The following is a 13,292-nucleotide window of genomic DNA, read 5'->3' as shown; positions in this document are numbered from 1 at the left end:
TATCTTCACCTTCTAAGTCACATCATCCTCCCAATGCTCCAAGTAGCTTTACAGGCTTCTTTTGTCTCCTTTTCCATTCTGAGGAGGAGTTTCCAACTCTTCCTATATATACAGCCTGACTGAAGGTGCATTTATCTTGTGCCTGAAATGAGAGGGGAGAAGAGAGTGTGATCAGGATCACTTACATTTTTTTTATAATGGGAAATTGATAAAGAGACTTTATTGTAAAGTGTTCAGCTGGTTAAAAGCTTTCACATGGGAACAATGCATGTGCTCAGGGGCACAGGTGAGCCCTGTCAGCAAAACAGAACATGCAGATTGGAGAAATAGTTTCATAACAGTGAAAATATCAAGCTTCACAATGTTTAAAACAGGGACTATCATTACATTGCCCATAACTGATACTATCCATCATTCGCTTCAGATTGAAGTGTTGTATCAATGTCCAGGAAAGTGGTATTGCAAGTGTTTTTTCTCTGGCTGACAATTAACTCAGTGCACTCTGGCTTTTGAATATGAATCGTCTTGGGTTCTCACTGCGATACAATTTATATTATGCTTGATCCACTTAACTAGTCAAGCCACTCCTGGGGGGGAAAAAAAATCATCTGATTCTTGAAGTCCTTTTATTTCTACCACAGCTTTAGATATCTGTTACATAGAACATAGAGGAGTACAGAACAGGACCAGGGCCTTTAGCCCACAATGTGTGTGCCAAACTCTGAGCATAAAGCCCTGCAAAAGGAAGTGTACACAGCCCAGGACATTAAAGGCATAACTCTCCCCACCATTAAGAACATCTACAGGGAACACTGCCGTTGGAGAGCAGCAGCAATAATCATCAAGGATCCACACTCTGCTACCATTAGGAAAGGGATCTAGGTGCCACAAGACTCACACCACCAGGTTCAGGAACAGCTGCTACCCCTCCACCATCAGACTCCTCAACAAACTCAATCAAGCACACATTTAAGGACTCATACTTTTGCTCTTTATTGATTGTTTTTTCTCTCTGTATTGCAGTCAGTTTGTTTACATTTTTAAAATTGTTTACATGTATATATTGTGTAGTTTTTTTTGCACTACCGATAAGTGGTCATTCTGCCTGGCCCACAGAAAAAAAGAAACTCAGGGTTGCATGTGATGTCAGGTATGTACTCTGAAATAAATTTGATATATGGATCTGAAATCTGAATTTTAACTACTCCCATCTGCCTGTACATGGTCCAAATGCTTTTATTTCCCTACACATTCATATGCCTACCTAAATGTCTCTCTAACAATGCTATTGTTCCTGTTTCAACAACATATTTTAGGAGTATTTTCCGGACATTACAACTCTATGTACAAACAAAAACTTGCCATAAATTTCTTTTAAACTTTCTCTCTCTCTTCCATTAGTTATGCCTTCTAGAATTTGACATTTCCACCTTGGGAAAAAGACTTTGACTATCAACTCTATCTGTGCCTCTCAAAATTGTATTGACATTTAGCTGTTCGCCCCTTAGCCATCAATGCTCCTTACAGCTAATACAAACTAATTCCAGCAACATCCTGATGAACTTTGCATCTTCTCAAGGCAGCCACCTCCTTTCTGTTATTCAATGACGAAAACTGCACATAATACTCTATGACAGAGAATATAGATATGTTTTTGGGAGATAAATTGGGAAAGGTTTGTTAGAGTAGGTTACATACAAACACTTTAAAACAGATCTTATTTGAAATACTGGAGCTCTGCCCAATGCTAGACACATCAGGGCCTCAGTGCATTTGCAAGAGCTTTGAAGAGTGTTCAAGAGACTTCACAAAAGGTAACAGATGAAAGGGCATGTCGGAGCCGCTGCTGTCTGGAAGAGAGCTTGCTGTTCTAAGAGGGTCATGTGGTTTTGCAAACAGAAAGAGTCAAACAGGCTTTCTCTCAAAGAGAGAGAGAGAGAGAGACAGACAGAGAGAGACACAGAGATTACTTGTACAGTGTTATAACCAGCAGACAACAATTGGGACTGGAACAGGACAGCTGGCAAGCTTATGGAAAGCCCATTTATAAGACAACCTGGTCAAAGCCCTTGTGGTTCATGCAAGATGTTTCACTTGGAATAAGGGAAACAAAAAGGAACTCTGTGGTGACCTAAAAGAAAGAGGTTATCATCTGGAGAACCCTGATGGGGCAAGTTTCGTCAGCAAGACACTGAGGTGACTGATGGAAGTAAATCAGTTGTGAATGTCCTGGAATAACAAATCTCTCTCTGAAAACCAACAAGAACCTTCCTGAGCAGTAACCATTTACCTTTCAAGCACCAAAGCCTGGTGAACTTTATAAATGTTAAATTCTGTGCACAGTATAAGAATTGCCTGCAACCAGTGAACTTGGAGGAGTGAGAAGTAAGATTGGACTGTGAACCAAAGAACTTTTCTGAACCTACATACACATTACATACATGCACTTAGAATTAGAAGGAAGTTAAGTTAGGTTAAGTAAGTCAATAGAGATAATTGAAAATTTGATTCTATTTTCATGTTTAAAGATAATTAAAAGCAACTTTTGTTTAAAGTAATCATTTGTCTTGGTAAATATCTATCGCTGCTGGGCTTATAACAACTCTAAATGTGGTCTAAGCAAGGTTTTATACAGCTGTAATATAACTTGCCAACTTTTAAACCTAATGGCCTGAGTGATAAAGGCAAGCATGCTATTTACTTGTGTGGCCACTTTCAGAAAGCTTTGGACTTGTATCTCAAGACACTTCTGTATATCATTATGCTCTTAAACCTCCTCCATTTTATTCATAAATGTCCATCTGAATTTATGCAACAATTGATTATTTCTAAATTCTTACATTGTGATGATTGCAAAATCATAGACTAAAGTTGCTGAAGTATTTCTATTAATTTTCTGTGGGACAGAAAGAAAAATATGTTGTAATTGTAAAGAATGCCACATACACATTTTCAATAAAATGAACACTTCCTGCAGTTTAAAAATAAAAATAAGAACACAATGCTGGAGAAACTCAGCAGATCAAACAGTGTACTTTATATACCAAATATAAAGTTACATAACCAACATTTCAGGCTTGAGCCCTTCATCAAGGTAAGGTTCTTGCAGTTTCATGCAGAAGTGTTATACAATTTTCCTTAAATGTGTTACATTTCAAATACTCCTCACTCTTACAATACTTGGTAGCTAATACATTTAGGGTCCGTTATTGTTTACACCAGCCATTCTCAACCTATTTTCAGCTATGGTTCCCTAGGACTCTGCTCAAAGTTTATGGATCCCCTTCTCTGTGAAGCAGTCAAGGTTTGGTTTCATCCATATGTCTCTCCTTCTGACTACTAAAACATAGATACATATTTGTTACAGGAGGTGAATAGAAAACAAGTTTTTTTACTTAAATGTGCTGTGGCCTCCAAGGGGGTGGGGGGAGGGGTCATGGGACCCCATTTAGAATAGCTGGTTAACACTATTCTTAAACCACACATTAGACCATAAGACATGGGAGCAGAAATAAGCTCTTCAGCCTATCAAGTCTACCTCAGCATAAAATCATGAGCTGATCCATTTTCCCATTCAGCCATGTTGCCTGGCCTTCTCCCCATAATCTATGATGCCCAGGCTAATTAAGTACCTATCAGTCTGTGTCTGAAATACACCCAGTGACCAGGTCTCCACAATCACCTGTGGCAACAAATTCCAGATTTACCATCCTCTGGCTAAAGAAATTCCCACACATTCCTGTTTGAAGCAGATGCCTTTCAATCCTGAAGTTATGCCCTCTTGTCCTAGACTCCTTTCCTACCATGGGAAACAACCTTTCACATCTACTCTGTCCACACCTTTCAACATTCAAAATGTTTCAATGAAATCTACCCTTGTTCTAAATCCCAATGAGTACAGAGCTGTCAAACACTCCTCATTCCCAGAATCATCTCCTCTGAACCTTTTCCAAGGTCAACACATCCTTTCTTAAATGAGGGGCCCAAAACTGTTCACCAGTACCTTATAAAGCCTCAACATCACATCCCTACTCTTATATTCTATTCCTCTTGAAATGAATTACCTACCTGATGAACTTCTGCCCGGATAAGAAGATCAAGTTGAAAACAGAGTGACCAGATCTCCACAGCTACTTGCTCATTTGTAAGATGGGTAGGTTGAAGGGGCTTTTTAACATTAATATCCACTAGATATCAGACAAACAAAAAAAGCCACAATGTTAATTCATTGAGTTATAAAGTTGGATAGCACAGAAAATTCTAGTTCAAGTCTATTATTATCATACAAATGTTTAAGTACAACTGGACGAAACAGTGTTCTTCGGTCCTCAGTGTAAAAACAAGCAAACAAACAAATAGACATAGCACACATCTTTTCAAGCAATTTATATGCAGTACATATATAAAAATAAATAAATATTGTTAAATTAATAATAGAGTCCTGTGCTTTGACCTCTGATCTGATGCTCAACAACAACTGAACCTCACTGTGATGTGGCCGGCCGGGACGCCCTCGACAGAGCTCCTGTAGAAAGTTGTAAAAAGGCTCTTCAGCCTCGAAACTGACCTTTGTCCATCTATGCTAACCCCATTTGTCAGCATCAAGACAATACCCTCCAATTCCTTGCCTATTTCTTTAGTGACATCAAGTTGACCTTTAAAACAATGCAAGCATATGATTTGTAAATTAAGGTACATTTTTTGGGGGGAAAAATAGAATTTGGCTTCCTATTCCCCTTCAAGACTTTTAGCTGTCTTTGCACTAAGTTCTTTACTAGTGATCAGCCACTGGTGGGTGACCTACAGCCAATTTTTGTTTAGGGGATTACTACCTTTTGGTAGTTGTTTTTGGGGGGGGGGGGGGGATTTTCTTTTTTTTTCTTTATTATTTTTTAATTTTCATTTTAGTTAGTTTTTAATTTGTGATTTTTTTTTTCTATTGGAGGGCCTATATACGTTGATTTGAGTTTTTATATAAAGATATTATTGGTATTTAGTAATAATAGTAGGTATGTCAAAGTTGAGGTTTGCTACTTTAAATGTTCGAGGATTAAATAGTCCGATTAAGCATAAGCGAGTCTTGGCGTATATTAAGAAAATGAAAATTGATGTTGCTTTTTTACAAGAAACACATTTGAATGTGAAGGAAAGCATGAAATTAGAAAGGGACTGGGTTGGGCATGTATATTCTTCTTCATTTAATTCTAGAGCTAAAGGTGTAGCAATTTTGATACCTAAAAATGTATCTTTTGAATTACAATCAATGGAGGAAAAGGCAGGATGTATTCTTAAATTGAATTGTAAGATTTTTAGTGAATTTTTGACTTTACTTAATATTTATGCCCCAAATGCAGATGATTAAATATTTATTTCAGATGCATTTTTATGTTTGGGTCAGGCTAATGATAATATTTTAATTGGTGGTGATTTTAATTGTGTTTTGGAACCTTTATTAGATAAATCTCCGAAGAAAGTTAAAAAATCCAAGATGGCAATTCAGGTCCAAGCATTGATGAAAGATCTTAATTTAGTAGATATTTGGAGATATCTTAATCCAACAGAGAAAGATTTTTCCTTTTATTCATCTAGACATGAATCGTTTTCAAGGATTGACTTCTTTTTAGTATCAGCACATTTACAAGGAAACATACAACAAGCGGAATATAAAAGTAGGGTGATTTCAGATCACTCTCTGTTATATTTTACATATGAAACTTTTGAGAAAATTCAAATGGCCTATCGTTGGAGATTTAATACAATGTCGTTAAAAAATATGGAATTTATTGATTTTTTGAAAAAACAAATTCATTTTTTTTGAAGAAAATTCTAATTCTGTTCAAAGTAAGTTTGTATTATGGGATGCTATGAAAGCCTATTTGAGAGGACAAATAATTAGTTATACTTCTAAAATAAAAAATAATCCATTAGAGTCTTGAATTAGAGAAACAGATCGATGAGTTAGAAAAGGAATTTCAGAAAGATGCTACAGAAGATCAGAAAATAGGATTATCTAGGTGTAGTTTTAAGGCTTTTGAAGAATATAAAGGTGGATAAGTCTCCGGGACGAGACGGGATCTTCCCCAGGACATTAACAGAAGTGAAGGAGGAAATAGCAGAGGCTCTGGCGGTAATTTTCCAAATGTCATTAGATATGGGGATAGTGCCGGAGGATTGGCGCATTGCGCATGTGGTTCCGTTATTTAAAAAGGGTTCAAGGAGGAAGCCTGGCAACTATCAGCCTGTAAGTTTGACGTCTGTGGTAGGTAAATTAATGGAGAAAATTCTTAGAGATGGTACTTATAAACATCTGGATAGACAGGGTCTGATCAGGAGCACTCAACATGGATTTGTGGGAGGAAGGTCATGTTTGACCAATCTGATTGAATTTTTTGAAGAGGTGACTAGGAATGTGGATGAGGGTAGCACAGTGGATGTTGTCTATATGGACTTCAGTAAGGCCTTCGATAAGGTACCACATGGAAGGTTAGTTAGGAAGGTGCAGTCTTTAGGTATAAATTTTAAGATAGTCAAATGGATTGAACATTGGCTGAAAGGGAGAGGCCAGAGAGTGGTAGCGGATAATTGTCTGTCAGGTTGGAGGCCGGTGACCAGTGGTGTGCCTCAAGGATCTGTATTGGGCCCATTGTTGTTCGTTATATACATTAATGATCTAGATGATGGGGTGGTGAATTGGATTAGTAAATATGCAGACGATACTAAGATAGGTGGAATAGTGGATAATGAAGAAGGTTTTCAAGGATTACAGAGGGATTTGGGCTGCTTAGAAAAGTGGGCTGAAAAATGGCAGATGGAATTTAATGCTGATAAGTGTGAGGTGCTTCATTTTGGTAAGAAGAATCAGAATAGGACATACGTGGTAAATGGGAGAGCATTGAGGAATACAGAAGAGCAGAAAGATTTAGGAGTGACGGTGCATCGTTCCCTGAAGGTAGAAACTCACGTGAATAGGGTGGTGAAGAAGGCTTTTAGTATGCTGGCCTTTATCAATCATTGCATGGAATATAGGAGTTGGGAGGTGATGTTGAGATTGTATAAGACATTGGTGCGGCCTAATTTGGAGTTCTATGTGCAGTTCTGGTCGCCTAATTATAGGAAGGATATAAACAGAGTGGAGAGAGTGCAGAGAAGGTTTACCAGAATGTTACCTGGGTTTAAGCATCTAGAGTATAGGGAGAGATTGGACAGATTAGGTCTTTATTCTTTGGAGCGTAGAAGGTTGAGAGGGGATTTGATAGAAGTATTTAAGATTATGAAAGGGATAGACAGAGTGGATGTGGATAGACTATTTCCGTTAAGAGGAGGAAAGATTAAAACAAGAGGACATGAGTTAAGAATTAAGGGGCAGAGGTTTAGAGGTAACATGAGGGGGAACTTCTTTACTCAGAGAGTGGTAGCCGTGTGGAATGATCTTCCGGGAGAAATAGTGGCGGCGGAGTCAATTGTATTATTTAAGAAAAGGTTGGACAGGTATATGGATGAGAAGAAGATGGAGGGTTATGGGGATTGTGCAGGGAGGTGGGACTAGAAAGGGGTGTTTGGTTCGGTGCAGACTAGAAGGGCCTAATGGCCTGTTTCCGTGCTGTAATTGTTATGTTATGAAATTGGAATATAATACTTTGCAATCTTATCAATTTGAATGTGTGATTAATAGGACTAAACAACGGTATTACGAATGGGGAGAGAAAGCACATAAGGTATTGGCATGGCAATTAAAGAAAGAACAGATATCGAGGACTATTAATGCTGTTAGATGGAATTCTCTTATTACATAAACCTCGTGAGATTAATTATGAATTTTATTCATTTTATAAAAAGTTATATACATCTGAAGGAAAACAAGAAACTGGATCAATTGATCTTTTTTTTGTCACAGTTGAATTTACCGATATTAGAGGATGGAGATATACAGGAGTTAGAAGAACCATTTACTGATTCAGAAATTAAAATGGCTATGCTGGAAATGCCGAACGGTAAATCGCCTGGTGATGATGGACTTTCAGATGAATTTTATAAAATTTTTGATGATGATTTATCTACAGAGTTTGGGGATGTATTACGTCAAGTTGGAGAACATTATGAATTACCTGAGTCTTGTTCTAGTGCTTTAATTACAGTAATTCCTAAAAAAGATGAGATCTTTTGAAAGTATCTTCATATAGACCAATTTCGTTGTTAAATGTAGATTATAAAATAATAACTAAAATATTAGCAAATAGATTGGCTAAATTTTTACCCAAGTTGATTCATATGGATCAAACAGGATTTATAAAGAATAGATATGCTTCAGATAACATTTTGCGTGTGATTAGTTTGATTAATAGATTTCGACAATCTTTAGATCACCAGTTGGTGATATCCTTAGATGCACAAAAAGCATTTGATAGAGTTGAATGGAATTTTTTGTTTAAAGTTTTGGAGAAATTTAAGTTTGGTCCTTCTTTTATTGGTTGGATTAGGGCTCTATATAGTAAACCGGTAGCTAGAGTATTGACGAATGGTTTGATTTCGGAATCTTTTAAGTTAACTCGGTCAACTCGTCAAGGTTGTCCTTTATCACCAGCTTTGTTTGCATTAGTGATTGAATCTTTAGCACAGTTGATAAGACAAAATACACAGATACAAGGTATGAAAGTTTTAGATGAGGAGTATAAAATTAATTTATTTGCTGATTATGTATTGGTGTATTTAATAAACCCAGCTCAGTCACTTTTGCATTTGAAGGAATGTTTAATATAATATGGATGTCTTTCAGAATATAAAGTTAATTTGGAAAAAAGTAAAATATTACCGGTAAGTAAAAGAGATTATTCAATTTATAAGAATATTATTAATTTGAAGTGGACTAATCGAATTAAATATCTGGGTATAATTTTGAATGTTAATTATCAATCTTTATATAAAATAAATTATGCTCCGTTAATGAAAAAAATTAAAACTGATTTGATTAAATGGAAAGATTTATCCATTAATTTAATGGGTAGGATAAATATAATTAAGATGAATATCTTTCCGTGTATACAATATTTGTTTCAATCTATTCCGTATTTACTTGATAAAATTTTTTTTTGAGATTTGAATAAAATGGTTAGGGAGTTTTTATGGAGGGGTAAATTTTCAAGAGTAGCTTTGAATAAATTAACTTGGAAATATGAATTAGGGGGACTACGTTTACCACATTTTCAAAATTATTATGAAGCAGCCCAACTTAAATTTATTAGTTCATTGATGAATTTGGTATGGCCTCCTAGTTGGGCTGAAATTGAGATGGCAAGTATTTCTGAATTTGAAATACATCAATTTTTGTTTAGATGGAATATAAATTTGTTACAACAATATAATGTGCCTATATTAAAACATTTAATGAAGTTATGGATAAAGAAAAATAAAATGACAGGCTCTAGGGTAAATTATTGGCTTTGACTCCGTTGTATAATAATCAACTTATTTCTTTTTCAATACATAATCAAAGTTTATTGCATTGGAGATTTAAAGATGTGAAAAATTTGGGAGACTATTTTAAAGAGGGTAAGTTTTTATCTTTTAATCAGATGAGGGAAGATTTTGGTATTGATAAGAACTCTTTATTTCTTTATTATCAAATTCAATGTTTGGTAGAGATATGATTTTACCTAAAATGACTAAATTTGAGACTTTTCTTATGAAGGTACCAGAGAAGGGTTATAGTTCATCTATGTATCAAATATTACAGGATGGTATGGATAAAAAGGGTTGGGATAGATCTAAAATTAAATGGGAAGCAGATATTGGTTTTATTTTTTCTGAAGATGATTGGTTAGATAGATGTCATGATAATGTAACTAGATTGATAAATGCACGTTATGCAATGATTAATTACAATTTTTTACATCAATTATATTTGACACCTGAAAAAATTTTAAAATATGGTTTTCATGAATCAGATTTGTGTTTTAGTTGTGGTGATACGGTTGGATCTTTTTTTCATGCTGTTTGGTTATGTATACCTATACAATCTTTTTGGAAGAAAATTCAATCGTTTTTAGAATACCTGTATAAAATTAAAATAGTTTTAGATCCAACAGTATTTTTATTGGATAGTTTGCAACCTCTGAAAGGTTTGGGATTAGATAAGTTCCAGCTTGCTTTTGTATATTTAGCTTTATCCGTAGCGAAAAAATGTATTGCTAGTACGTGGAAAGATACAAATATGATTCATATTAATAGATGGCATAATGAGATGAAATATTGTTTAATAATGGAAAAAAAATACGCATGTTTCGCATGATAATTATATTTTTTTAATTAATGTGGCTGTTATACTCAGAATATTTACATTTCAATTTATATTGACTAGATTTTAATATGTATATTTAACTTTTTCTTTAATATTCTTTCTTTTTTCCTTTTTTATGGGTCTCCTTAGGAGAGTTGGCTGAAGGGGGGGGGGGTTCTTTTCTTTTCTATATATAAAAAAAATTCATGTTTATGTTTAATTGCTGCATATGTCATATATTATTTGTTTTTTTGAACAAATAAATAAAGTTAAAAAAAAAAAGACTTTTAGCTGTCAAACCAACTAGGTCCTATTTTAAAAGTACTGGAAATGCACTATTTGTGTTTAGTCTCAACTCAGTAGTGTACTTCTATCCTCATGTCAGAATATTATTGTTTTGATTGCCACTTCAAAATCTTCAGTGCTGAAAACAACTTTGCACCATAGCACAATTCTCCCTTGTCACTGAACAGAGATACCATCTGTCAAATTAAATGTGGAACCTTGGTCCGAATTCCTATCACAGGGAGAACTAAAAGGTTCCATAATTACAGTGGTCTATTATTCCCTGGTATTATTTCTTCTTAGTCTTCTCCATATTTAATGCGTAGTTAACAACTGATACATTACCTACTTGAGTCACTCACAGGTATAAAAAATGGAGAGAAAAAAAATTCAGATACTGTCAATTGGAAACCAAATACAAATTGTTGGAAAAGCTAAGTAGATTAAGCAGTATCCATGGAAAGAGAAACAATCAATGTTTCGGGCCTGCGACTCTTCGCTGATGAGTGAGATCTGTGCAGTGCAGAAAACAGTGGCCTGCTGCTCATTGGTGGGAGTCGTGATCCAAGGTAGGTACGAGGTGGTGCCTGGCCTCTACAAGGTAGGTCAGTCCACCAGACCAGTATAGCACCACTGTTGTCTGCGTATTTGATAACAAAGGTTGAGGTTGGTGCGAAAAGAGCAAAGTGCTGTGCCCATTCTCATCCCCAAGCCTCTCTTCTATCCTCTTCTTCTTGCAGTTTGCCTGGACCCTTGACACTCTTCCTCTTTTTCCTTCCCTCTTTGGAACCTCTCTGGTTCCATCTGTCCTTCTGTAACTGCTCTTCCCCAGCAGCTCTCATTATATTACTATTATCACCCTATCAGATTGCAGCACTGCCAGTCTTTGACTCTCCATATCTCTCCACTCCACCCTAAAGGACTCAGCTTCCACTGTCCTCTTGTTCCTATTGCCCCTCTCTCCCTTTGTCTGGCATCTGATCAACTATATTTACTGAGGCCATGCCTGCTCCTATTTTTTATGTTCTTACTGCATCCGTCCATCATCCTTCACCTCGCTGTTTCACTAATCACCACTGATTCCTGCCTAAACTTTCCCACCCTGTCCAAATTTTACCAGCTATATCCTCTACACACTCTCAGTCGGGAAGAAAGGTTCTAGATAAAAACAGTAACTGACACATTCCAAGCTGCAGGAGTTAATGCTAAGGGTCAGTGCAGACAATGCAAGAAATTTATGGGGAAGGACCACAGTCCACTGTCCTTCCACAACAACAAGTTGGGGAGCTGAGGCCAAAAGGAAGCCCCTCAAACAACAGACAGGAATAGCTACTAGGGGCCACTGGAGTGGGAGCATGCCATGTGTTTATTTGACTTTTCTTTAATTATAAGGGTAGGGAGTGTTAGGTCTGCTTTGTTCATGAATGAGTGAGACAAACACCAGACTGAGTCGAAATCAGGGTTCTTTGTTCTTTATTACCGGATTGTAACACTTGCGACTAACCATGTTAGTCGGAGAATGCATTCTGCCGTTATCAGCAAAATGGTGATTTTTTATACCCTTGGATATGTGCTTAGAACATCATCATATCATTACTTGTCCAATGACTAAAACTGTTGCTATCCTTTCCCTGCTAGCTTCCTGCCTCTCAATCCATCAATGTCTCTCTTATCTTGTAAGTACAAGGATGCATTCACATCTTGTTACAGCCCTGCACATTCCCATCTCATGATGTTTTACCTAACAGGAGTACAAGGACACCTCCCCTTCTTGTTACAGCCCTGTACAGGGTAACTCCTTACACATTCCCATCTCATGATGTTTTACCTTACAGGAGTTAAGATAATATCAATAAGTAGTTAAGTAACTGATGATATATGTAAAGGCTGGTCATCATAAGATTCAGAGGAATGTGTGCTGGCTGCCACCGAATCGTGTGTGGGTGTAGGCTGGACTACCACACCTATAAATAATAGTGATTAAAAAAAAGGGTGTGTTTTTTGTGTGCACCTTTTTGGGGGCAATTCTATTGTTTCTTGCTTCTTAACTTTTCTTTTTTTCCCCATATATTTATTGGTGTAATAGATCTAATGAAGAATAATGCCTTTGTTATGTTAAAGGGGGATTTGGAGGATGAAGGCTGGATGAGTAGATGGTTAATTTGAAAATGATTGGTAAGATTAATTTTGAGTTTTAATGTTCATGGCATACAAAATCAAATATAACATAAAAGATATTGATATTTATGAAAAAATATAGATATAGCTTTTTTTTTACACAAAACACATTTAGTGGAGAAGGAATTAGATAAATTATAAAGGAATTGGGTGGGTAAAGTAGTGGCGGCCTCATTTAATTCAAAGGCTTGAGGAGTTGAAATATTGATAAATAATAATCTACCAGTAAAAATTTTAAATGTAGAAAAGGACATGGCAAGAAGATACGTTATGGTAGAATGTCAGATACATTCAGAAAATTGGACGTTGTTGAATTTATATGCTCCAAATATAGAAGATAATAAATTTATTCAAGATGTTTTTATGAAATTATCAGATGCCAATGGTAAAATCTTGATGGGAGGAGATTTTAATTTGATGTTAAATTCAAAAATGCATAGATCGGGAAAATATGTAGGAGATAGTAAAGTGTCTAAAGAAGTAAAAGAATTAATGGTAGATATGGGATTGATAGATATTTGAAAGAAAATGCATATGAATGAAAGAGATTATTCAT

General features: G+C 35.9%; 1 protein-coding gene across 1 annotated transcript in view; it reads right to left on the bottom strand.

The window, feature by feature from the left end:
• The window catches only part of LOC138739601 (uncharacterized), a 32,810-nt gene that overhangs the window by 15,492 nt on the left and 4,026 nt on the right, over positions 1-13,292 (bottom strand). Inside the window, exon 2 of the mRNA XM_069891958.1 lies at positions 4,069-4,187. Coding sequence (XP_069748059.1) covers positions 4,069-4,187 — 119 coding nt within the window. The remainder of the gene's footprint in view (positions 1-4,068; positions 4,188-13,292) is intronic.

The sequence above is a fragment of the Narcine bancroftii genome, chromosome 7, assembly GCF_036971445.1.
Source record: "Narcine bancroftii isolate sNarBan1 chromosome 7, sNarBan1.hap1, whole genome shotgun sequence".
NCBI classification, from domain to species: Eukaryota; Metazoa; Chordata; class Chondrichthyes; order Torpediniformes; family Narcinidae; genus Narcine; species Narcine bancroftii.
Note: the sequence above shows the minus strand (reverse complement) of the source record. Positions and strands in the feature narration are given on the sequence as shown.